The sequence below is a fragment of the Corvus cornix genome, chromosome 24 (genome assembly GCF_000738735.6).
Source record: "Corvus cornix cornix isolate S_Up_H32 chromosome 24, ASM73873v5, whole genome shotgun sequence".
Classification (NCBI taxonomy): Eukaryota; Metazoa; Chordata; class Aves; order Passeriformes; family Corvidae; genus Corvus; species Corvus cornix.
Window position 1 is genome coordinate 1,100,358 of NC_046353.1, and position 24,280 is coordinate 1,124,637.

At 61.5% G+C, this 24,280-nt stretch overlaps 3 protein-coding genes across 3 annotated transcripts; 1 reads left to right on the top strand and 2 right to left on the bottom strand.

Moving 5' to 3' along the window:
• Window positions 1-205: 205 nt before the first annotated feature.
• TMPRSS13 (transmembrane serine protease 13) lies at window positions 206-9,932 on the bottom strand. The gene is made up of 13 exons (XM_039564810.1): window positions 9,762-9,932; window positions 5,025-5,199; window positions 4,666-4,767; window positions 3,875-3,997; window positions 3,661-3,790; window positions 3,356-3,448; window positions 3,228-3,271; window positions 2,804-2,963; window positions 2,548-2,720; window positions 2,088-2,186; window positions 1,710-1,852; window positions 1,456-1,608; window positions 206-1,351 (listed from the first exon to the last, which is right to left on the bottom strand). The coding sequence occupies exons 1-13, from the start codon at window positions 9,780-9,782 to the stop codon at window positions 1,337-1,339; spliced, it is 1,431 nt and encodes a 476-aa protein (XP_039420744.1). The 5' UTR covers window positions 9,783-9,932; the 3' UTR covers window positions 206-1,336.
• Window positions 9,933-12,834: 2,902 nt separating this feature from the next.
• On the top strand, window positions 12,835-17,029 carry IL10RA (interleukin 10 receptor subunit alpha). The gene is made up of 7 exons (XM_010403794.3): window positions 12,835-12,966; window positions 13,726-13,846; window positions 13,935-14,113; window positions 14,357-14,523; window positions 14,841-14,991; window positions 15,151-15,275; window positions 15,404-17,029. Exons 1-7 carry the CDS (start codon window positions 12,903-12,905, stop codon window positions 16,328-16,330), a joined length of 1,734 nt encoding a protein of 577 aa, XP_010402096.2. The 5' UTR covers window positions 12,835-12,902; the 3' UTR covers window positions 16,331-17,029.
• Window positions 17,030-19,542: 2,513 nt separating this feature from the next.
• On the bottom strand, window positions 19,543-24,271 carry LOC120411236. The gene is made up of 9 exons (XM_039564729.1): window positions 24,264-24,271; window positions 23,925-24,166; window positions 23,343-23,495; window positions 22,322-22,413; window positions 21,772-21,959; window positions 20,636-21,432; window positions 20,209-20,325; window positions 19,744-19,836; window positions 19,543-19,632 (listed from the first exon to the last, which is right to left on the bottom strand). Exons 1-6 carry the CDS (start codon window positions 24,269-24,271, stop codon window positions 21,096-21,098), a joined length of 1,020 nt encoding a protein of 339 aa, XP_039420663.1. The 3' UTR covers window positions 19,543-19,632; window positions 19,744-19,836; window positions 20,209-20,325; window positions 20,636-21,095.
• Between the last annotated feature and the right edge of the window lie 9 nt (window positions 24,272-24,280).

The window sequence follows — 24,280 nt, forward strand, 5'->3', positions numbered from 1 at the left end:
TCAGTGCTGGGAACCCAGGGGATGTTCCCAGTACCTGAGCAACCTAAAACATTCCTTTTCTCCCAGCCACGAGCAGTAATGCAGAGGGTGAATGGCAGGGAGGGCTACTCCATTACATGCCCCACGTGCCCGCTCCCCAGGGGTCTTTGGTACCTTGGCACATCATTGCTTCCTTCCCAGCCCATCCCAAAGATCCATCTCCACGTGGAGCACTACCAAAACATTTATTAGAAGAGTGCAGGGTGGCCAGGCTCCACAGGACATTCCTGCAGCTGACCACGGGGCTGGGGAGGGGAGCAGGCAGCCTCTGCTCACCCTGGAGATCTCCTTGTGTGCCCCAGCATCCACAAGGAGACGCAGGCATTTGTTTCCTCGAGGGAAAGGTGTCCCTGCTCCGGTGTGGGCAGGGAGGGCAGGCTGGCTGTGCCACCCCTGCAGGCACGAGGCAGCACTCGGGCACCGCAGAGCTCACAGCAGGGAGATTCAGGGCTGGCTCACCCTGGGCACTGCCCGGGTGGGTGACTGCTCTGCACCGCACTCCGGTGTGGCCTTTGGCTGCTGCTGGCTTCTGTCCCACCTCGCACAGCCGCCCCCAGGGTGCAGACCGGCCCCACACGGCTGCCAAACCCTCCCCGCAGCAGACTGAGAGTGGCTGCGGTCCTGGGAGGGAGCGCCGGCTCAGAGCAGAGCCACGGCATGGAAAAACAAACAAACAGGCATTTCTCTCGAAGGGAGGGACGCACTTCCTAAATCCCTCCGCAAACAGGAGAGCCCCTCCCAGAGGGTGGAATATCTGCACCTCGGGGCTCCCCTTCGGGACAAAGCTGCCAGCGTGGTCCCGGAGGCGTGGGCAGTGTGGACACAGCTGCCACACTGTGCACCCTGAGGTGGCACAGCTGTGACGTGGCAAAAGGAGAGAGTTCCCTCTCCATGGGCACTGCTGGCAGCCCCTCGCCCACTGAGTGTGCCACGGCCCTGGCAGGAAGCACTCGCACACCCTGTCCAGACAGGTCTATTTACAGGAGAAGAGCCACAGACACGGGGCGAGGAGGTGTCCCCCAGCCAGCACGGCCAGCCGCTGGCATGGGCTGTGTCCCCCCGGGCCTGGCTTGGTGCTGTGCCCAGCTGCCACCATGTCACCCTGGCACCAGGTGAGGGCAGGATCACTTTGCAGGCGCTGTTTTCAGAGTTCGGCGGCAGCCACAGGTCCCTGGCTGCACAGACAGTCCAGAGAGAGGTGGGGGATTGGCTGGTGGCATCGTGCCCTGGCCACAGCCCAGGACAGTGGCCCGTGCCAGCTGGAAAGGCACAGCCCAGGCAAGTGTCCATCCCGCTCTTAGTCGTTCTCACTCTGCAAGGGACAGAGAGGAGAGCGGGGTGAGGTGCCAGGGGCTGGGCTGGGGGTACAGCCCCTCTGCAGGGCCACCCTGCCCAGGCACAGCCCTGCCACCTCACCTCCATTTTACTGTATATCCAGCTGAGGAGCTTTGTCACCCGGGTGTACACTCCGGGCTTGTTCTTCTGGCCACATCCTGTTCCCCAGCTCGTCACCCCAGCCACATACCAGCGGCCGTCGTCCTCGCAGACCAGGGGCCCTCCGCTGTCACCCTGGCTCAGAGGGGCAGAGCAGTGAGGAAGGGGAGATGGGAGACGCCCCTCTGTGGGTACCCAAAACCGGGCAGCTCTCCCCTGGTGAGCCCCCAGCTCACCTGGCAGGCGTCCTTCCCTCCCTGCAGGTACCCGGCGCACATCATCCGGGGGGTCAGGTAGCCCTCGTACACCTTGTCGCTGTTGCAGATCTTGTAGTCAATCAGCTTCACCTCGGCCTCCCGCAGCTTCGGGGATGTGTTATCTGCAAGGCAGGAAGAGCTGTGGGGCAGGAGGGGCCTCGTCATCCCCCCACCGCCCCGGGCCCCGTCCCAGCAGCAGGGAGGAAGCGGGTGTTTCTCACAGGGCTTGTTTCTGCAAAGCCTCGCAGCTGGGAGGGCAATCCCGAGGGTTCTCCCTGCGGGAAAGCCCTCGAGGGCCACAGCAGGGCTGTGCTCGTGGGCAGGAGCTGCCTGCGGGGAGCCGGAGTCCTCCCTCACCTTCATTCTCCCTGGTCTTCCCGAAGCCGGTGATGAAGCAGGACCGGCCGGTCTGGAATCGCTGGCCGTGCATGGGCAGGCAGGCGGGGCGGACCTGGGCTGCGGGGACACGGGATGGGAGCCGGGCAGGGAGGGACGGGTGAGTCACCCGGCACAGAAATCTTCGCAGCCCCGCAGCCAGGGAGGAGCGTGGGGCGCAGGAAAGGCTCCCCTCTCTGCCCACCCCAGCAGGGTCTCCCCGGGCCCATGTGGGGCTGGTGGCACAGCCGAGCCCACGGTTGTGTGTGCCAGACCCTTTCTGGCCATGGGACAAGCGAGGTGGCCACGGCACGGTTGGATGCTCCAGCTGGCAGCAGCCCCACACACCCCATGGTTCCAAGGTGACCCGAGCGGCCTCTCGCTCCTGCCCTGTCCCCCAAACGCCACCCCAGCCAAGCCCAGGTGAGCTGTGAGGCCTCACCCGAGAGCAGCAGCGGCCTGGAGAGCTTCATGAGGGCGATGTCGTAGTCGTCATGGTCATCGCTGTAGTTGGAATTGATGATGACCTGGGACACAGGGATGCCCTCCATGGGCTGCTTCAGGTCCGACACCCCTCCGTACACCTTCCAGTCGTCCAGGATCTTCACGCTGTTCCTGGCAGGGTGAGATGGGGCAGGAGGGAGTGAGACCCGGGGCGTGGGGCTGGGCTGGGTGCCCGGGCTGGCAGTGGCACTCACATGAAGAAGCAGTGGGCAGCAGTGAGCACCCACTGAGCGTCGATGATGGTGCCGCCGCAGATGTGGATGGACCCGTACTGCACGCTGACCTGCCAGGGCCATTTGTTCACAGACGTCTCCTTCCCCCCGATGATCCGGCCAGAAATCCTCTGTCCGCAGGCTGGAGGGGAGAGCAGGGCTGGGAGAAAGGCTCGGGGGGAAGGGCAGCATGGAGGGGGACACACACACAACATCCCCACCACCCATGGGTGCCACACTTGTAGGCCCAGTGGGGACCAGGGCATGCAATATTAGTTTTCTATCACCCAGAAAATTTGCTGGAAAACGCCCCATTTGCCCAACCCTGTGCAGAGAAGGGGGAAAAGTGATCCCAGGCCTGTGAAAAAGGGGCCCACTCCCATCCATGTCCCAGCCAGCTCCTTACTTGTGCATCGCAGGGAGACGTACTTTCCTGTGAGACACTGGGAGCTGCAGGAGAGAGGAGGGAGACCCAGCCTCAGCCCCATTCCTGCGGCTCCAGGGCAGGGGCAGGGCAGGAGGCCACCCTGGTACCTGTTGAGGCTCTGCTGGATGGTCTCTCTCTCGTCAGTCACCGTGAGGCTCTTGCCAGACACACGCATGGGGATGTACTCGGTCTGTGACGCACTGGGAGGGGAGAGGACAGGCAGTGAGGGTCCCCCCCATCCAGGCACTGACCACTTGGTCCCTGCATTATGGCCAGAGCAGCGCTGGACGCCGCCTTCCAGCGGGAAAACACAACACCGGGGAAACAGGACAGCAGACCCTGCACTCAGGCAGGGCAGGGGCCTGGCAGGGCCCTGGCACCCAAGCAGAACAACCTATCCTCCAGGAATTACTTCTGAAATCCCAGCTGCCGGCAGGTTTTCCTGGAGAAGGACTCGTCCCAGTCACTGCTGCACACTGGCAGCCACTGGCTCTCGGTGCTGGAGTAGACGTGGAGCAAGGACTCCTCGGATGAGAAGCGCACTGTGGGATGGAGCGGGAGGGTCAGGGGTGCCCAGCGCCCCGGGGCTCCCCTCATTCCCACCATCCCAGCTCCCGGTGCCTCACCACAGCCCAGCTCGTCGCTCCTCTGGGAGCAGTCGACGACGCCATCGCAGCGCACGGCGCTGTCCTTGCAGCTCTCTGCTGGTTCCTTGTACACGATGCCCGTCTGCGACCGCCAGAACATGACTGGAAGCAGGAGAACGCCACGCTGAGGCCAGGGCTGGCCGTGGGTGAGGGGCTGTGACCCACCTGGGTGGGCATCCGGAGGCGTGCCAGGCACAGAAACATTCCCAGTCACCAGGTGTGAGGTGTGTTTGAGCCAAGAGTGAACTGGACACAGGGCTGAGGGAGGACTGGCCACCTCGAGCACCCCCCTGTGCTGCCCAGCTGCTGCAAGCCCCTCTCCCTTCACCCCCACAAAATGCATTCAGCCTTTGAGTGCTTCAAGCCCACGGCTGGAGAGTGGCAGCTGGATGTCACCAGGGTTTCCCGGTTTGTGCCTGTTCTGCCTACGGACAATGATTTGCCTTGGGGAAGGCAACTGTGGGTGCTGCTGGGGTGCTCTGCTGCCCACCAGAGTAAGCCGAGCAGAAGGAAAGCACACTGCAGAGCCCCAAGCCCCCCAGATGCTGCCATCAGCCCAGGCAGCAGATCCCTTTTCTGCCTCCCCAGCTCCCGTCTCTCCACCAGATGTCAGGAACACCCAGGGAAAGGGACAAGCACATCCCTGCCTCTGGGCCAGGGGTTTCCCTTTGGCACCTCCCAGTGTGGGTATTCCCAGATTCTGCCAACTCCCAGCCCCTCTGAGGTGCCCTCCAGGAGCCAGAGCCACCCCGGGCTGGGACCCCACTCACACAGCAGGATGAGGGCGATGAGCAGCACGATGAGGACGGAGACGCAGAAGATGAGCGCAAGCCGCCGCTGGCTCATGCAAGGAGCTCTGAACATGGAGGATCCTGGCAGCAGGGCAGAGGCAGGGTCAGGGGGGGTAGCTGCCACCCCACGGCACCTCAGACCCTGCTGCCCACCTCTGGGCTGTGGGAGAGCAGGGCCACGCACACCCAACCTGCCCTGTGGTCACTGTCCTCTCCCTTGTCCCCTCACACCCCCAGGGAAACCCCAGCCCGGCTCTCGGTGCCATCCCTGCCTCCCTCCATCCCGCCCCATCCTGGGTGGGACCAGGGCCAGGAACCACCCCGTGCCCCATCCTTACGTGTGCTCTCACAGGCCGAGCAGGGGCTCGGGGCCGGGCCGGACTCGGGGCTGTAGGGTTTGAAGCTGATGCCCAGGACGTTCTCTCGAGGCTGCGGAGGTCGGGCACCGAAGATGCTGCTGACCGTGGAGACATGGAGGAGGCTGGGGGGGACACTGCTGGGCGAGGCAGTGGTCTGTGGGCAGAGGGGACTGTCACCAGCAGCGACTGCTGCCCACCAGAGAGTCCCCCAGCTGCCACCCTGCCAGCTGTGAAGGTAAAAGCAACAGAGGGACGGAGCTGAGCCTCCCTGGCACCACAACGAGCCTGCTCCGCACAGTACCACGAGCCTCACAGAGAGTCACAACCCCAGTGCTTCTCTCTGTACCAGAACCTGAACCATATCCCACCCAGGGTGGCCAAAAACCTCCTTGTCACACGGTTTTCCCCTTCAGGGGGCTGAACTTCCCAAAGCCATCACTGTGTGCCGAGCAATCAGCCGGGCATTTGGCATCGTGACAGTCACGCTGTGGCCCAGTTCCACGGGGCCAGTGCCCCAATTTATGCATCTATCCTTAATTAGCCATTTGAAAAATACACTGCAATTTCCAGCTGTCATTTAGTAACACTTAATAATCAGTGTTTTCCAAGCCCTGAAACGTCCTGCACCCTGGAATGCTGCTCTGCAATTGTGTCACTCCCGATCCATGAATTCCCAAAAGAATATGTATCTGTTTCCTTTCCTCAAAATACACTCTCCAAATGCTCCTTCAGTGACAGAAACCAGAGCCTCTCATTTTCCTTCAGAGAGAACCTGTGAACAAATCCCCAAATAAATGCTGCTTCCTCTACCTTTTGTAGGATGGATGGGGCTTGGAGCAACGTGGTCCAGTGGAAGATGTCCCTGCCCAGGGTACGGGGCTGGAACTGGGTGAGCTCCCAACCCAAACCATTCTGGGATTCTGTAACAGCTCTTCTGAAGGGGAACCCAGGGTGAAGTGGAGCCACCACCCCACAGGGACAACTTACCAGCCAGAGATGGGCTCTAACACATCCCTCTGGGAGCCTGTCTCTGATTTTCGGCCCTGCTCTGCTAGAGATCACCTTCCCCACGAGCAGAAATCATCCCTTTCCCTGCCAAGCCAGCGAGGAGCACTGGGGCTGGAGCACAGCCCTGGAACGGGCAGGACGGGCACATGGGCACAGCGGGGGCACTGCTGGGAGCCCCCCTCGCCCTTCCAGCTGGGTTTTCTCTCCCCTCGTGTTTCCTGCCGGGAACCGGGAGCCCTAATGAGCAGGTCGTGAGGCTGCTCGTGCTTTGTGCTTTGTCAGTTCGGCTGTGCCTTCCCTTGCGATGCGCTGGTGTAACTTCCTGGGCATTATCTGTGACTCACGGCCCGGCTTGGCCACGCGTCCCGCGCAGGGTCCGAGCGCAGCCCAGCGCCGGCCGCGCACCGGGGACACGCCTGCCCTGCTCGGGCTGTGCCTGCCGAGCTCAGCCCCGCAGAGCCGGCGGCCACAGCACCCCGGGCTCCGGGAGCGGCCGGGCCACCCGCCCTGGCCAGCAGCGGGGTGTGCGGGGCCAGCCCCCCGGCACAAACCTCCTCCCACCCCCGCGGGCCCTTGGCACAGGCACCGCTAATGTCCCCCGGCCATGGGGAGCCACCTCCCCGCTCGTGTGGAGCTCCCCGGGCTCCTGTGCACGGGGAGGAGCAGAGAGAGGCACCTTCCGGAGCAGAGGCACTTTCTGTTTCACTGCATCAGCCCCACTCTCACCTCTCCCCTGCCAGGCAGCAGGAGCAAGCCTGGATCTGCTCCAGGTTTCCCTACACCCGGATTTCCCAGCAGTGCCGCAGCCTCGCCCTCTCCCAGAGGTGCCAGGGAGATCAGGAGAGCCCCTCAGTTTTCTCCTCGGGTCTGGGAGGGCTGGAGGGTGCCCTGCAGTGCCCTCCCCTGATGAGCCTGAGCAGCCACAACACTGAGGGGATTTCAGTTCTCACGCCCCCACATCGTGGGGCATCCCTGGCTACCCTCAGTGCTCACTGTCGGTGACAGGTCCTGAGCAAAGCAATGGGGGGATGCCAGAAACCCTTCTGGGGAAAAGAATTTCTCCTGCCTACGTCTAAATGAGGTTTTTGTAAATGTCCTTTTACCCCGGCATTTGTGTGCCTGTCATCTCCACACATCTGATATTTCACGTCTCACCCTGCAGCAGCTGTAACCCTTTGCTTATCAGACCAGCAGAAGTGCAATCCTCCAAAGGGGAAACCTCTCCATCACACTCAGAAAACACAGCCCAGCTTCCTCAGGGAGCCAGCAAGGCTGGATGCCACAGCACTCCCACCTCCAGTGTGCAAATATATCAAATTAACACCGAAATATGCCGTAGGTCAGACTGCTCTGAGCACTCCTCAGCAGGAAGCAAATGCTCTTTCAGTGAACTTCCAGCTACTTACTTCCTTAAAAGTCTAAAGAATTTTGTGGACCTGCCAAAGAAGGTAACAGAGCTCTTGCCACGGGCTCCAGGTAAGCAGTTTAAGGCCACTGCAGCAGGGTGCATGCAGTGGTGCATGAGGTGGTTTCGCGAGATGTTTCTGTTGAGGAGAGCGTGTGACCCCGGTGAGTGAGTGATGGCTCCTGCCCACAAAACCTTTACTCATCCTTCGCTGGCTTTTGAGTAAAAGTCAGAGGCAGAGCCCAGCTCAGATCACACGCGCGGCTGTGGTTTGAGCCCATTCCCCGACGGCCTCTGCCAATGCTCCACCAGCCACGGGAGTGATCCATGCCAGAGGCAGCTGTGGGGAGGGGGGCACAGCCAGGCCCTGTTTGTGGCACAGATGGCTTTCACAGGACAGCCAGGAGGGACACCGGGGACACTCGGGGACTCCTGGCCAGCTTTGCTCACCTTGCAGACACTGCCTGTCTGCAACATGAGCCTTTTGCTAAACCTGTCAGAAGTGCAAACATCACCTTCACTCCCTCTCCCTGCTCCAAGGCTTAGAGCAGAGCTGGGCAAGGCACCCAAATCAAAGACAGCAGCACTGAGGTGCCTGTTCCCTTTGCGCCGTGAGCTGCCGCCTGCACTGACCTGCAGCTCTGCACCCTGATGTGGAGCAGCAGAGGACAATCACCAGGGGAACGGCAATCCAGGCTGGCTGGAGGCTCAGGATCCAGGGAAACCAGCCAGCAGTCACCCGCAGTTTCAGAGTGGGAGGGAAAGCGGAAGCCAGGGAACACCTGGGTGTTGCAACCAGACCCAGGGCCCCACCGTGTGGGCCCTGGCTTAGATAAACTGGAAGGAGCTGCCTCAGATCATCCTCGCCAGCTGAGCTCGGCCGCCCACCCTCGCCATGGCTCCAGCTGCTCACAGCCCTGTGTCCAGGCTGGGAACTCCTTCACCTGGTTGTGAAGCGCCGATTGTGTGCGCAGAGCAGCTCAGCCAGCACACAACAGAGACATTGTCCTCGCTGGGGACAAAGCCGTCCCCAGCCTGTGAGAGCCCCAGTCCCGCTGGGTGACACTGTCCTGCTCGAGTGCCACTGCTGAGAGGGGCCTCCCTGGGAGGGGACAGACCCAGCCCCAGAACAGGACGAGAGGACACTGCCAAGACCCTGATACACACAGCAAAGGGAAATCCCAAAGCCAGCCAGGGTCACTTTGCAAGTGCAGGTGACCAGCTGCCAATTGAGCCAGCCCGGTGTGGCCAGGGACAGGTCACCCTATGCCAGTGTGAGCACCCTTCGGGCACAGATCCCAAAATGTTCCAGGGCCTGAGTAACTGCTGCTCACCTCACTCCACCGAGGGGCAAACGGAGGCCTGGAAAGACGAAGCAACTCTGCTGCAGTTGCAGAGCCAAGGGTGGCTCCTGGCACTCCTGATGGCCCATTTAACCCGAGTGACAATGCCAAGGTCGGGTTGTCCAGTATTGAGCAATTGTCTCTGTATGTGGGCATCCCAGTTCCTGCCCCACTGTCACCAAGATGCAGTGATGCCACCCTGCTTTGGGGCCACCCTCAGACCACTTGGCATCTCCTCAGACCCAGCCAACATCCAGCATGACCCCGCTGTGCCCCTGCTCCTGGCTGGCACCCCCACGCCAAGGGGCAGGAAGAGGACAGTGTTAGAGCTGGCCTTGCCTCCCCTGGAGCCCCATCCACCCTGTCACCGCCGCCTTTGTTCCATGTGTCGCTGGCACAGCCGGCGCTGCTCGGCACGGTAATTACTCGCTGCCTCGCCCGGTGCCCAGCCGGGATGGATGTTTTCTTCATGACAGGATGCTCAGCAAAGCCCCACATCCAGGGCTGAGCAGGTCCCAGTCAGCCCAGCCCAAAAAGGGCACAGGGAAAACTGCCTGGAGAGGGGGAGCAGCAGGGCCGTGCCCACCAGTGCAGTGCTGCTGGAAAGTGCCGGAGGGCTCAGGAACGTGCCAAGCAGCACCAGATCCCTCTGACAGCACCAACTGGTTCCCTCAGTTCACAACTCCAGCGTGGCAAAGTACCCGAGAGCCTCGACACCTCTGCCAGCACGGGGCTGGCACCAGGGATGCTGCTGGCTGCCCTCCCTCCGTGTGCCAAGAGGTGCCGGAGGCAGCAGCTCCCCAGGCAGCTCCCCCGGCTCCTTCTCCCTCCGGCTGCTGTGAAGGAACACCCCGGAGAGCAGGAGGGAGAGGCCGGTCCTTCCAGCAAACCCCGAGGGGAGCGTGTCCATCGAGCCCCGGAGCGCCCCGCGCCCCCAAGCCGGGAGCCGCCCGCACTTACCGGGGGGGTTTTGCCGTCCATGGGCCGGGATCGGGGCTGGGCTGGGCTCAGAGCTCCGGCACGGCCATGCCAGCAGCGCGGTGCCGAGCAGAGCCGGCTCCGCGGGGCCGGGGCAGGAGGTGTTTGGCGAGCGGGCTCGTACGTCAGTGCCAGCAGCAAACCAGTCGGACCTGCCGCCCGGCTCCAGCGCCGCCGGTTTCCCAACTGCTCCAGGCGCAGCCTGCAAAACACCTGCCCTGTGCTGGCCGGCCCAGGGATGCGGGGCAGGGGCAGCGGGGCCTTGGGAATCCGGGAGTGCGTGAGACCTGGCCCCAGGGCACAGCAGCATCCTGAGGTTGCCCGCTGCTCTCCTGGCTGCCCAAGCCTCGCTTCCTCCCCTCTGTGCCCACCACTCACTCACTCACCCAGAGCTCTCCTGCCCTGCCAAGCACAGGAGGGGATGCACAGCCTTGCCCAGCCCCAGGAAGAGCTTTCAGGTGTGACCCAGAAGTCAAGAATTCCCTGTTCCAAGGGAAATGAAATGCCATTTCCCCCTAGTTTCTCTAGAGGGCTTTTCACTCCTCCACTAATGGAGCGATGCTTCTTCCAGGAGCCAGCAGCAGCCCCTGCCTCCCCTGCAGGCACAGCCTGGGGGCTGCTCTGCTTGACCAAGAACCCAGGCAGAAGCAGGTGAAAATATCCCGATTAAAGGAGAAAAGCCTAGCTTCATTCTGTGCTTTCTGACAGCCAGGCCCATGACCTGCAGTGCCACACGTTTCTCTGGGCATTATTCATAGTGTAAGTCCCTTATTCATCCAGCTCCCCACCCACACCTGCTCATCAGAAGGGCAGGAGACCGGCAGGGACATCCAAGCTTGGAGGAGCCCTGCTGCAAAGCCCCTTCCTTTTGAGGCTGGAAAGCCTGGGCTGGATCCCTTGGACCCCTCCTGCTCTCAGGATCCCAGCTCACAGAGCTGTTCTGAGCCAGCCCTCACTCCACAGTGCACTCCTCTGTAAATTTCACAGGCATGAGTGGTTTTGGGGGGGTTTTGTTTGCTTTTTGTGCCTCTGCAGGCATGGCCTGCTGAGTGCCAGGGGTGGCCAAGCACTGAGCTGCACCCCCAGACAGCCCTGAGCCAGCCGTGCCCCCTTGAGCTGCTGCGTCCGCTTCAGAAAGGGATTCTCAGAAAACAATTCCAGGAATCATTCATTGCTTGCTACAAAGCCACCGATGGAGAGCAAGTTCCAGAGAACAGGGTGTGTGGCTTGACTCCAGCAGCCCGATGGTAAATGTCAGCGTGCACAGCAGCTCCCAGGGGAAATCCTCACCTTCCCTGCTGGTAACTGCTGCTGGGAGCCCTCCCAGCCAGCAAAGAGGAGCTAAAACACACAGCCAGAGCCAGCTCCACCAGCCCAGGAGAGCTGCTCCAACCTCCAGGCATGAGGGAATTGGGACGAGGATCACTCTGCTCTGCTCTGTCCTGCGGCAGGGCTGTGCAGAACCAGCCCTCCGGCCCCATCCCTGCCCTGCTCGGTGCAGCATCACCTGTGTGACCCTGCTGTCACCCTGCAAAAGCTTCCTGAGGGACACCAGGAAGGGAAATGCACAGACCCAGGTGCTCCTGGCCTGCATTTCTTTGCAGTGTGTGCACAGGGAGGCATTTCAGGGTCAGCCACATCACCCCCAGCTCACACTGTCCCCTCGCCTGCCTCTCCCGTGGCACCTGGCAGTGCCCTCCCTGCAGAGGTCAGGAGCCAGCCCGAGTCCCACTTGCCATGCAAGAATTCTGCAGAACTCTCGTTCCTCCTCAGCCTCTTTCATCTTCCCCTAAACTGCCAACCACTTCTCCCAAGCCTCTGAACCGCCTCACCCACAGGACCAGCCCCACAGCGGCGTTTCCACAAAACTCCCCTTTCCTGGGTTTTGGTCCCGTTGCTTTTAATTGTCATCACCTTACACAAAACACAGTCTGTGGCTTTGTGTGGGTCTGGCTGTGCTTCATCTCGACGCCTCTGTTCAGTGGCTGCCCAGTGACGCAGGGGCCAAGAACAGAGTGGCAGGACATCAGCTGGTCTGCCCAGGGCAGGGGGATAAAGCCAAGGCAGGGAGGGCATCTGCTGCTGGTGCTCCGGCCAGGCTGGAAGTTTGTGGAAGCCCTTGGCTTTCAGCAGAAAGGATAAGTCAGGGAAAGCAGGAGAAATCTCCCACTTCAGGCATTTAAGATGGTTCTTCAAAGAGGAGCCTTCATGTCTGTGCCCCCTATGATGCTCTCTGAGTCTGTCCAGAGCACTTTTGGTTTCTCTTGTCTGTATCCTTTCCACTAACTCCCCAGTGGGAAATTCCTCTTTTTGAGGAAAATCACTTTCCACCACATGAGGGCCCCAGGAAAGCCCTCAAGCAAGCTCTGAGGCAAAGCAGAGCACTCGCAGCCTGCTGGGAGTTGACCAAGGTCCCAGCATCACCAGGCAGGCAGGACATCGCCGTGGGGCCAGGGGCCACAGACACACGGGGGGGCTACCAGAGCCTCAGGAACAGTGGCAGCCCCTGTGTGACACTGGATTCTCGATGGCACCCCTGTGCCAGGGTGTTTGCAGGACACGGGATAGCCCAGAGGTTGTTACTCAGCCCCAGAAATGGAGAAAGGGGAATTGCAGGCTGAGGCAGAAGGCTGAGCCCAAAGGAAGGGAAAGCCAGAACCCCCTCCTGGGACTCCGGGGCTGGTTAGAATCTGGCTGGATTTACTGCTGGCAGGACAGGACACAGTGCTGCACTCAGTAAAACCCCTGAGCCAGGTCACCCTCGGTGCTAACACTCACCTGTGCGGTGCTTTTAACACCTCATTTCACACCAAAGCAGCAGAGACATCATTCACTTGTACTTGCCTTTCTCAGCACGATCCCGCTTTGCTCAGAAAAGCCCCCAGAATTCTTCCTGTCAAGCTCTGTCGGAAATGCCCAGCCTGGGCTGAGGCTTTGGCTGGGGTGAGTGGGTGGACAGCAAAGAGAAGTGGAAGCGGCTGCTCAGTCACTTTGCTGGCGCTGTTCGAACGCCTCCGAGACGTCACTGAGCCAGCCCCCGGGGGAAAAACGAGCACTCAGCTGCTGCTGGGACAGAGCCCAGCCACGCGCTCGCCCTGCTGCCACGGAGGATGCTGAGCAGCCATGGTCCCCTTTGCCACCGCCCTGGCACTGTGCCTGGCACTGCTCCTTGCCTGCCCGACGCGCAGTGAGTCTCTTGTGCTGGTTTTCGTCTTCCTGCTGGCTGGGGCTGAGCCCCACGGCTCCGGGTGGGCTCCTTGGAAAGGGGGAGCAGACAGAGAGGGGGTTGGAGCCACAGCCTGGACACCTTGGCTGGGTGCTCAGCCCTCAGATCCGTGCTTCGGAGCAGGGCATGCTCATCGCTTGCCTTTCATTGCTGCTTGGGAGCCCAAAGGCTCAACGAGGGGCACCAGCCTGGCTTGTCCGCACTGGTGTGACCACGAGGGGCCATGGTCACTGGGAACACAGTGCTGGGGTGGGTGTTTGCCAGCAGACAGCAGCTGCCGGGGAAACCTGCAAGGGAAAGGTGGCAGATGTACAAGTGAGGCTTTTCTGCCAGGTGACAATACCGAGATCAGGCAGGAGGTGTGAAAAAGTCTGGTTTCATCCAGGCAGCAGATGAGCAAAACAGGAAAGCCGAGTCCAAACAGAGCTGGTGGCAAACAGCAGGGGACGAGGGATGCAAATACAGCTCCTTTCTTGAGGCAGAAAAGAACTGAGAAGCCCCAGCTGGGCTGTCCCCAAAGAAAGAGGAAGGAGAAGAGGGGGATGAGTAAATCCTGAAAGTCAGAAAGAGAAATCTGGGCAAAGGCTTGCACGTTTCAGGTGGTCAGTGCTGTCACGTCACCCATCACGGGGCGATGCAGGAGGCTGTCCCAAGGCTGTCCCTGTGGGGCTGGTGGGACAGGGCTGTGCAGCCTCCCCGAGCTCACCGTGTGTCCCGCAGGTGAGGAGCTGGCCAGCCCCCAGCACGTGCGCTTCGCCGCGGAGGTGGCACGGCACCTGCTGAGGTGGGAGCCGGGGCACGACTCCCCCAGCAGCGCCCGCTACGACGTGGAGTACAAAGTGTGAGTAACACGAGGGGAAACATGGGGGTCCTGCCCTGCCAGGATCTGATTCCAGCTCTCTGCTCACCCCTGGTGCTTCTCCCCGCAGCTATGGCTCAAAAGTCAACTGGACAGCCATCCCAGAGTGCGGGAAGACCTCAGAGCACTTCTGTGACCTCACCTACTACACCCTGGACTCTGAGCGGCGCTACTATGCGCAGGTCAGAGCCGTGTCTGGGAACCGCACGTCCCCCTGGCAAAGGACCAACGCCTTCTCCCCACAGGAAGGTGGGCTGGGGTTTGCCTCTGTCCACGCTGCACTGGGGTTGGTGGGGTCAGGGCGCCAAACTGCTTGGGAAGAGCAGTGGGATGAATGAACGCAGGGATATTTCCCTCCACACCTCCCTGGAGGGCAGGCGGGCTGCGCAGGGGGATGGGTGCGACAGTCACAGCTCAGCCTGGTGCTGCAAAGGCTGAGAGCTGTGAACAGGAAACAGCCCTGACCTGCTGTTGTGACTGATCTGCTTCCAGCCGGCCTGCGCCTGGCGAGCAAGAGCCTCTCCGTGAGGGGCAACTCCATCCAGGTGCGGCTGCAGCTGCTCCTCCGCTCCGGGAACATCACCGTGGAGTACAGTGACTTCCAGAAGGAAATGACCCAGTACCACGTGCACGTCAGGAGGACACAGGACAACCACACGGTGAGAGGAGTTGCTGCTCCCGTGTTGTCCCCATCTGTCCCACATGGTGCTACTCAAGTGGAAAAACAGATTGCTAAAGCATGGTCTTCTGTAGGAGTAAATGCTGAGCTTTCTCACAGCCACAGCAGCACAGAGAGGTGTCTCTGCATGTTTTATGGCAGAGTTTTCCAGCTCTAGTGGGGATTTTGGGTCTATCTGCTGTCATGATTAGCACAACACACCCTGGGGACTTTCCCCAGGGGACAGAAAAGGAGGAGGAGGGAGGAAAGCAGGAGCTGGGGGCTCTCAGGTGCCAGCCTGTGCTCTGTTTGTTGCAGTTCAGAGTGCTGGAGAAGAGTGCAGAGTTCACCATCAGTGACCTGTTCTCGGTGACAGAGTACTGCGTGAGCGTGGAGCCCAGCATGGCCAACAGGCCCGTCCCCGCCACGCGCACCGATGAGCAGTGCATCACCACCGGCCACAGGGACGGTAAGTGGGACCCAGGGAAGGGGGGAATCACGAGATGCAGATCCCCCCCAGCCTCCTGGCCCTGGAGATGTGGGGGTCCACGCCAGGGCAGCCTCTCTGTGCTGTGTGCACTGAGGAATCCCCCTCTCCCCCCTCACCTGGTCATGTCCTCTCTTGCAGGGAGCACAGAGCTTCTCTCGGGCATCCTCAGCTCCTCCTTCATCATCCTGTTGCTGCTGGGCCTCCTGGGGGCTCTGCTGGCACGCACCTACATAAGGAAACCTGTGAGGACGCCGTCTGCCCTGGTAAGGCAGGGACAGTGCCGTGGCACCCTCTGCAGCCAGAGCAAGGCTGCGGCTTGGGGAGTGCTTGCAGAGGTGGGCACCAACCAGGGGTGAAGCACAGCTCACTCCTCTCTTTCTCTCCCTCCCAGAAGTCCTTCATGAAGCAGAGCTCGCTCTGGGTGGAGCATGAGCCCCCATCCTCAGGCAGCCTGGACGCAGACCCCATCCAGCAGCTCTTCCTGGGCCAGAAGGAGCCCCAGCCAGACAGCAGCCCTGACGGCAGCACCAGCACAGCTGAGCTGTCCCTGGAGCAGGGCTGGAAGCTCCCAGCATGGCCCAAGGACCAGCTGGGGCCCACAGGGAGCAGAGACAGCAGCGGCACCAGCACCGACAGCGGCATCTGCCTGCACATCCCCTCCTCCTCCTCCTCCCTGAGCTGCTCCGCAGGCCCCGAGCCCCAGGGCTACAGGCAGCAGCTGCCCACTGCTGAGGACAGTGGGGTGGGCTTGGAGAGCCCCTGCCCTGCTCCTGGCTGCTCCTCTGGCAGCGGGAATGCCAGCCCAGGGGAGCCCGGGCTCTCGCCCACCATCCAGGAAGACGTGGAGTTCCGGGGGTACCTGCAGCAGTCCAAGGGCACCGTGCAGCCAGAGCAGGCCCTGGACAAGGGAATGCCCCTCCTGGGCTGTGCAGGGTCCGTGCAGGGCCTGGGCAGCACCGACACCGTGCTGGACATTGAGTGCTCCGAGCTGGCCGTGTCCAAAGGGTATTTGAAGCAGTCGTCTCCCGAGCATCCCCTCACGCAGGACCTCGCTCCATGGGGAGCCCCTGCCTGGGACTTCTCCAGCCAGATGGGGCCCCAAGCCCCCACTCTGCTGAGCTGGGTGGCTCCAGGTGCTCCATTGACCTCCAAAGCCAGCCCTGAGCTCCTGAAATCTCCCTTCGACCTGAGCATCTTTGACAACACTGCCTTCCTGGGGACGCTGCCGCTCGTCTCCAGCCTCAGCTCCGACTGGATCACGCTGCCCATCAAGCCCCTGACCCGGCTCGGTGGGGACAGCAAGGACAGCCGCCTGTGACCCGTCCTGAGGGCCACCAGCCCTGCACACTGACCCAACTACCTCGTCTGCCACTGGATAAGCTACCGCCAACCCCTGAATGTTCACGGTGCCGGGCCCAGACGTGGCCCAGGAGCACCAGCTCGCCCTTGGTGGGGCTGCTTTGGCCCTGGTCCTGCTGTGGGCAGCCCCCAGTGCGTCCCTCCAGCCAGTCCAGCTAATGGGAACAGGGATGGGCTGTGCTGGACGGGCTCATCCCGACCTCCTCGGGCCACCAAGGATGCACACCAGGGCACCTCTGCCTTGTCTGCCCTCAGCAACCCAGCACGGGGCGCAGGGCCACTCTCAGGGCCTGGGGCAGTCCTGTGCTTCCACTTCCCCCTTTCCTGGGCCAGCACTGGGCTCCTCCTGCTGATGTCCACACTTCTGATGCCATCCTGGACTTTCACAACACGGACACCAAAAGCAGACGTCAGCCTGACATCAGCACCCTGCCTGACCTCTCATGGATGGACCGAGGGACTTTTCTGACCCTACAGAGACCCTTCAGCATCCAGCCCCTCTGGGAGAGCCCCAGAACAGGATACGGGATGCACCTACAAGCCCAGCACGAGCCAGGGCAGTCCTACCCACACTATGGTCTGTGTTCTGCCACTGTTGGACACAGACATTATTTATTGCATTTCACTTGTAAATACAGAAAGGATATGATGCTATTTACTTGGTCCACTTGTCTGTTCATCCTCTCCTAAGGCCAAGCTGAGCTTTCTGTTTCCAGATTTGGACATCCCCCATCAGCAAAGAGCAATGTGCCTTTGCCTCACGTGGGGAAGAGCATTTCCAGATCACAACTGGGAAAAAGGAGAACCAAGAGCTTCTCACGCACCTGAGTTCCCAGGTGGTTGTCCCTGGGGAATTTGTGGGAGCAGTCACCAGAGGAGCAGCAGGGAAAAGGAGCTGGGCTGCTCCCAGTGATTCCACAGGGATGCACATCCCATGGGACAGCGCGTGGGGACATCACCAGGGGAGGACAGGAGCAGAACAAATCAAACCCAGGGGTGGAGGGAACCGGGGAAGGCAACAATCAGGGCTCTGCTCTGCTCAGCAACGTGGTGTTCAGTCATAGGCTGGGCCCGATGATCTCAGAGGTCTTTTTCAAACGAATTGATTCTGTGATGCTCTGAGCAGGTGTCGTCAGAATGGAAACAGGATGAGACGGAACAGCTCACTCTGGGTCACCTTCCAGCTCACAGGGAAGGTTTTCCAAAAGTGACTCCGTTTCCAAGAACCTTCATGGCGGGATAGTCCCAGTAAAACTGCTGGTTGAAACCCTCTTCGGGGAGGTGTTTTTCAGGTGAAGGGTTTTTGGTTTTATTTTCAGGTTTTCCAGCACAGGCAGCAGGAGGGGGCTGATCCTTGCTGTGTTTCCTTCTCTTACATCTCACGAGGCACTGCTCGCACGTGAGATCCATCCCTGCATCCCACAGGAATGTGGAGGGCACTGGGAGCCTCCTCCTGCCCCTCCACTGGCCCCATTTCTTCTGTCTCTGCATATTTTGGGGGTTGGAGCTTTTCGCTTTCTTTTTAATTTTTTTCAACTTCCTCTGGAAAATGGAGTCATCGAACTCGTTGCTTTTTTTTTGTTGTTGTTTTTCTTTTAAACGCCGCTGACGTCAGGCCTTGTGGCCGGATCCTGCGTTGTGCAGAGCTCCGCCAGATCCTGCTCACCACGGAGGGCTCCCAGGCCCCAGGGGGTGGCACTTCCCCCTCTCCATGAGCAGTCAGAGCTCTCCTTTCAACCAGGAGAAAGCCACAAACCACAGGGTTTAGCTTCGATAGCCGCAAGCACAGATGCTCCCCCTGACTCCACGGAAATCCCACTCGGTCCTCACGGGTTTCCCTACACACAACCACGTGGGCCTCATGAGGTTTTCTTCCTTTTTCTTCTGAGAGAAATTTGCAAAGAAATGGTCCCAAGGCCCCCTGTGCCTCACCAGCCCCCGCTGGCCAAGCAGGGCCCCTCTCCGTGGCCACAGAAGCTTCCCATGGCTGCTGTCCTGCTCCAGGCACTTCCACAGCCACTTGTTCTGCTGAAACCGAAGGCAATTGGTACAAAAAATCCAGGAGGAGCTCCACAGGGGCCTTCTGAGGCGTTTCCTTGCACTGGCAGTGCAGAGAACCAGCTTCCATGTTGGTGCAGATGCTGGATGGAGGAGGAGGAGGAGGTCTGAGCCAGATTTCCCATTCCCTCTGAGCCAGATTTCCCGTTCCCTCTGAGCCAGATTTCCTGTTCCCTCACGGCGTCTTCTGCAGTTGCACAAATCCAGCCACAATCTGGGGCTCCTGGCCCTCCTCCTCAGCTGGTTCCCTAAGAACAATCTGCTCCCAGGTCTCTGGGCATGCAGGAGGCTGGGTGGTCTCTGAGCCGTGGGGAATGGGGCTGTTTCCTCCAGGATTAGTGCTGAGGAATCCTGGGATAAGGCTGCATGCTCTTCCTCATCCCAAGAAAGGGGAGGCCAGTGCAGGCCCCAGGCACCTCCTGTGCTCCCATGGCTGTGGAGGGCCAGCGAGAGAATTGAATATGGAGGAGCTGCTCAGGGAAATTGTGGAGTTTCCCCCTCTGGAGATATCCCAAACCCATCTGGATGCGTTCCTGTGTCACTGCTCCACGTGGCCTTGGACAGAGGGGGGCTGGGCCAGATGTTCTCCAGGGGTCCCTTCCAACCCCAACGATTCTGTGATTCCGTGAGGCTTTTTTAGCAACAGAAACTGCACCATTGCCATTTCAGTCGAAATCCAACAATTCAGGGGCTGTTTATCACAGAAGTGAAAATGGAGGAATTCCCCCCAGCCGGTTTTGGTTGCTTTTTCTGTTGGTGCTGGGCGGTGGGTGAGAGGCAGCGAGAGGAAGCACTGCAAGAGCACCCGGGCTCCAGCTGCATCCCTCTGTCCCTGGCCACACGTCCCATCCCAGGGACAGCCAGGAAGGAAACACAAACCAAAGCCTGTGCGGGGAGAAACCAAAACCAGAGCCCAGGGAAAGCCCCTGGAGCCCCCCAGCCACAGGCAGGACTTTTGCTGGAAAATCTGTGGGACTGTCCTGGGGAAAGGTGCCATGGCCAGGGGCTACAAGGCAGCACGGAGGCTTTGGGGCACAGCACTGGGGGACGGGGGGGACAGGGGGATGTCCTACCTGCTCACCAGCCCAGCTCCCACCTCACGGCCCCTGGTTGTGGAAGGGCTCGTAGCCGCTGCCCGAGGTGCCCAGTGAGCCACTGATGCTGAAGGGTGGCACCAGCTCCAGTGCCACTGACCCCAGCCCGCTGCAGGGAAAGCAGAGAGGTCACCAAGCTGCCTGTCCCCCTCTAGCCCCTGCCAGCCCCCTGGCAACAGCAGAGCTGGGTGGATTTGGGAGTGGGGAGGGTGTGTGACACCTTGGCACTGCACAAAGGGAGCTGCCAGCCTGCCCTGGTCCTCCCATGGTGTCACTCACCGCGAGTGGTAGAGGTTGAAGACGAAGTCAGGCCCTGGGGAGGCAGGAGGAAGAGGAGGGAGAGGTGTCAGAGCCATGTGGTGCCATGAACACACCTCTGCTTTGCCGTGAGTCTGTGTGGCGGGGGGGGGGACAGGCAGGACAGCCAGCGGGACAGCACCAGGACATCACCGTGCATCCCTTCCTCACCTCAGAGTGCCCCCAGCTCGGCCCAGAGCCCCCGTGCACCAGGGGACCCCATCCCCCATGCTCCCCACATCCCAGTCCCTGCAGCCCCATGCTCCCCACATCCCAGTCCCTGCAGCCCCATGCTCTGAGCCCTCCTTGCCCTGTTCCTCCTGTCCCCTGCCCTGTTCCTCCTGTCCCCTGCCCTGTCCCTCCTGTCCCCTGCCCTGCCCATACTCACGGCGCCGGGAGCGGCCCCTCCGGTACCACCGGATGAAGGTGTAGCCAAAACTCGCCAGGATCAGCAGGGCCAGCCCAATGCCCAAGACAACCCCGATCACCTTGATGGGCTCTTGTCCTGGAAAGCAGAGGGAGGAGGGGGTCTGCAGACGGCCACCTCCGGGAGCCTGGGGGTCCCTATTGTCCCCTGCAGGGTCAGGACACCTGGGAGCTGGGGTACAACTCTCCGGCGTGCGCTGTCCCCACGGCCGGGAGGGACTGCACCCTGCAGGGCTGTCCAGGATTGTGGCACAGAGATTTTTGCTACCCCCAAAGGCCCATGATGGAGACCACCGCTGTCCCAGGTGAGCTGGCAGGTGGGACGGTCACTGGGAAGGGAGCTGGCCACCCCGACAATGCTGTATCCCCACTCCTGGTCCCACTCACACCTTCGCGGGGTGATTCTCCTTTCCTGGTGGCACTGGAGCGGCCGATGCGCGCAGCCAGCCCCGCGCAGCCCCATTTCTGGGCTGGCAGTTCCCTCTAGAGGATGTTCTTGTTAGGACGAGCAGCCTCCTGCCGCCAGCGCCGGGCGGGGACGGGGCACGGACGGGGCTGTGCGGGACATCCGCGGGCTCTGCACCGCTCCATCCCCCGCAGCCGTGCCGCAGGGTCTGGCAGAATCCGGCACCGACCAACGATCCTGGCACTGTCAGGACACCGAGGTGCCCAGCACAGCCCCTGAGTATCGATTCCTGTGCTGAGAGTTCTTCTGGGGCTGTGCCAGGAGGGCGCAGGGGGTGTGGGCACTGCCCCGGAGCATGGTCAGTGCAGGGCACAGGGACGCGGTTCAGTGCGGCACCGGGAGCGAGGAGACAGCGGAAAAGGATGACCTAAGAGCAGCTAAATTTAGGCAGATGCCATCGGAGTGAGAACATTTCCCCTGTGGTCACGGTGTTTACACAGCGAGCAAGGTCCCCGGGCGTCCTGCAGCCCGCAGCACCCGCTCCACTTGATGGATCCACAAACAGCCGGGGCCGCAGAGCATCGCGCCGCAGCTCCCAGGGTTCGTGCAGAGGAGCAGGACCTGCCTGTCCTGCCCTGCCCCTTCCAGCCGGCGCTCCTGGCAGGGCTCAGGGTACGTGGGCAGCCGGTGTTTCTGCTGGGGCAGGAGCGAGCCGGAGCCCCGGGACCCCCGGTGTGGGTGAGGTCAGGGAGCTGCTGCAGCCGTGACTCACAGCGGGAGCTGCGGGGCAGGAGGAACGTGGTGCAACAGCCTCCCTGAATCAGCCGGCTGCCGAAACTGCCCCGTCTCCACGCCCACTGCCCGTGGGAGGGTGACGGCGTCGTGCCCAGGCCCTGCCCCGCGCCGTGTGTGGGAGGCATCCCTGCCCTGGCCCCCTCGGGAGCAGAGATCCCCACATCCCGGGGGATGGCTCCGAGCAGCACTGCTCGGGCAGAGCCACGCCAGCACTGAGCCCCAGCCCCAGCTCACGGGGCAGAGGGGAGGGAGGTCACCAAACCACTGCCCAGGCATAAACATCCCACCTCTGCCCCGTGAGGGTGACAAAGGCCACCCACTCACCTGTCCGGGAGTCCATGTCCCGGTGTTTTGCCACAGGAGCTGCTCTCGGTTATCCCAGGCTGGAGGCCGCTGCTGCAGAGCCCTGTGTGTGCTGGAGCCTGGCACGTTCTGCCTGTCCCCTCCTCTCCTGATGGCACAGCTGTCTCACTGCAGCGAGGCTGAGCACCAGTCCTGGCCCACTGGTCCAACTGGTTTGCAGGGAGAAAGCAGAGGAGCTGCAGCAGACACGACAGACAGCACATCGCCATGCCCAGCCCGCCTGCGCGGGCAGCTCTGCCCTCCCGCTGCTGGAAGAGGCTGAACTGGGAATACTGGGAGCCTGAGGGGCAGGGACACCCTGGACACAGGTGTGTCTAGCTCTGGCAAGGTGCTGGGGTGGCCGTGTCCTCCGACTGCCACCTCCTGGCAAAGACCAGCAGCCAGGAATGTGGCCGAGGCCCACGCAGACCCCAGGCTTGGAGCCTCATGCAGGACCCCAGGGGACAGGGAAGGACGGGGTGACCCTCACCAGCTGCCCCCCGTCAGACATGTCCCAGGATGGTGCACTTACAGCTGTATTGGATCCTCTTCTCAAAGTCCCAAACCACGGGGTCAGGCGGGAATCAACTCCTGCTCGTAGAAAGGGAAAACCACCTCCCGTGGCTGCAGGGAAAAGTGACAAACAGGTACAACCATTAACAGCTGGAAACTGGGCATCCAGGGGCAAAATTCCCCCCTGCTTCGTGCTGCACAGCCTCCGACCCTGCCGTGCCCCACGTCAGTGGCAGCGGGCGGCCAGGGCAGGAGCCAAGCCCGCAGCAGCCCTGCCCAGGGTGAGGACCTCGGTGCCAAGAGCAGAGGCGATGCCTAGGGCCTGCAGGGGTGCAGGGCCAGCAGAACACTGATGGGACAATGGGAATTGCAGCCCCCCAGGTCCTGGCAGTGGTCCCAGCCTCTCTGAGCTGGGACCACTCCTTGCTGGACAGCGAGAGGAAGGGGATGGGGGTGTGTCCGTGCGGCTCGGGGATGCTGGTGGCCACTCAGAGCCCTGGGTCATCCCTGGGTCATCCCTGAGTCATCCCTGCCTGACCCCTGCCTGACCCCAGTGGAGCCAGACGCCCAGAAACCTGTGTCATGCTGGGCTCTGGGAGCAGGGAAGGGTGACTGGCTGCAGCCAGACTCCAGGAAGCAAAGCCCCGGAGCCTGTAACACATCTGCAAACCTGAGCTGCTTCCTCAGAGCCTTCAGAACCTCAAAGGAGGAAGGGCTGCTCCTGCCACGCCGCCGCTCCTGGGCTGCTCTCCCCTCCATGGCAGCAGGGCTGGCACTGGGATGCTCTGGGGAGGCTGCCAGGACCTGCCAGGTGCACCAGCGACCCACAATGTGCCCAGCTCCCACTGCTGCAGCCCCTAAACCATTTTTCAAGCTGAAGTCTGCCACAGTAGCACAGGCAGCCTCTGGCTGGACCCTGCATCCCATATTCTCTGGGCATCGCATGGACCACGAGGGCTGAGGACACAGCCAGACGAGGTCCCCACACCTTCCAGGGGGGCTGGATCCTCAGTGTGAGTGTGGGGAGCTCTGCCCCTTACCTGCAGAGCCACAGGTGGATCCCTGGCCAGGCTGTGGGAGCGGGCAGGACCCCTCTGGCAGGGATGAGCTGGCACAGCGATGGCACAGCTCCCTGAGGTCGTGGGTGCTCCGCAGTCTCCCGCTGGCACAGCCACACGCCTGGCAGCAGCAGACTGTTGGGAAAGCCGGATTAGCACAGGGGAAGGGGGTAATTAGCTGCTCAGCACATCCTGCGCACCCAGCACCTGCAGCATGAGGGTGCAGAGGGCAGCCCGCAGCCTCCCCGACCCCAGCCCGCTCCCTGGGCCACCCTCACCCCGCTGGGGCAGTGGCTCCTGCACCGTCAACCTTCCTCCCACCCTGCCAGGCTAAGGCAAACCGCTCCATCCCAGAAGGGTTGATTATTCCTGGATAACCACAGATCCACGGCCCTCAACCATCCCTGAGAGCGCCCTATGGTCCCCCCCTGGGGTAGCCTTCCATGGGCACCCACTTGCCTTCCCTTCCCTTCAACTTCCCCCAGCTGTGATCTGGGGCTGGCGGGGACACACAGACCGAGTGACCCGAGAGCACAAACTCTCCTCCTTTCCTCCTCCACCTACTCAAACATCGGTTTGAAAACAACCCAGCGCAACGCGGAAGAGCCGGACAAAGAGCGGGATGGCCGTGGATCCTCTTATCATCAGGAGGAGCAGGAAAAATCAGTCCGTTCACTTCTGATAAGCTATTTGGTGACAGCAGCCCCGCAGATGAGTCACCTCCAGTGGCAGATGCTCGGGAGATTACCGCAGGTGGTGGTGCTGCTGATAGACCGGGTGTTGTATTACAATACAAACCATAATTCCTGTTTCACAACTCCCCTTGTGGGTTTTAAGGAGGGCCGGGGCGGTGCTGCCCCAGTGGGAGCGCGGCGTGGGCACCGAGCGCAGGCACAGGGGCACGGGAGCATCGCCGGCCC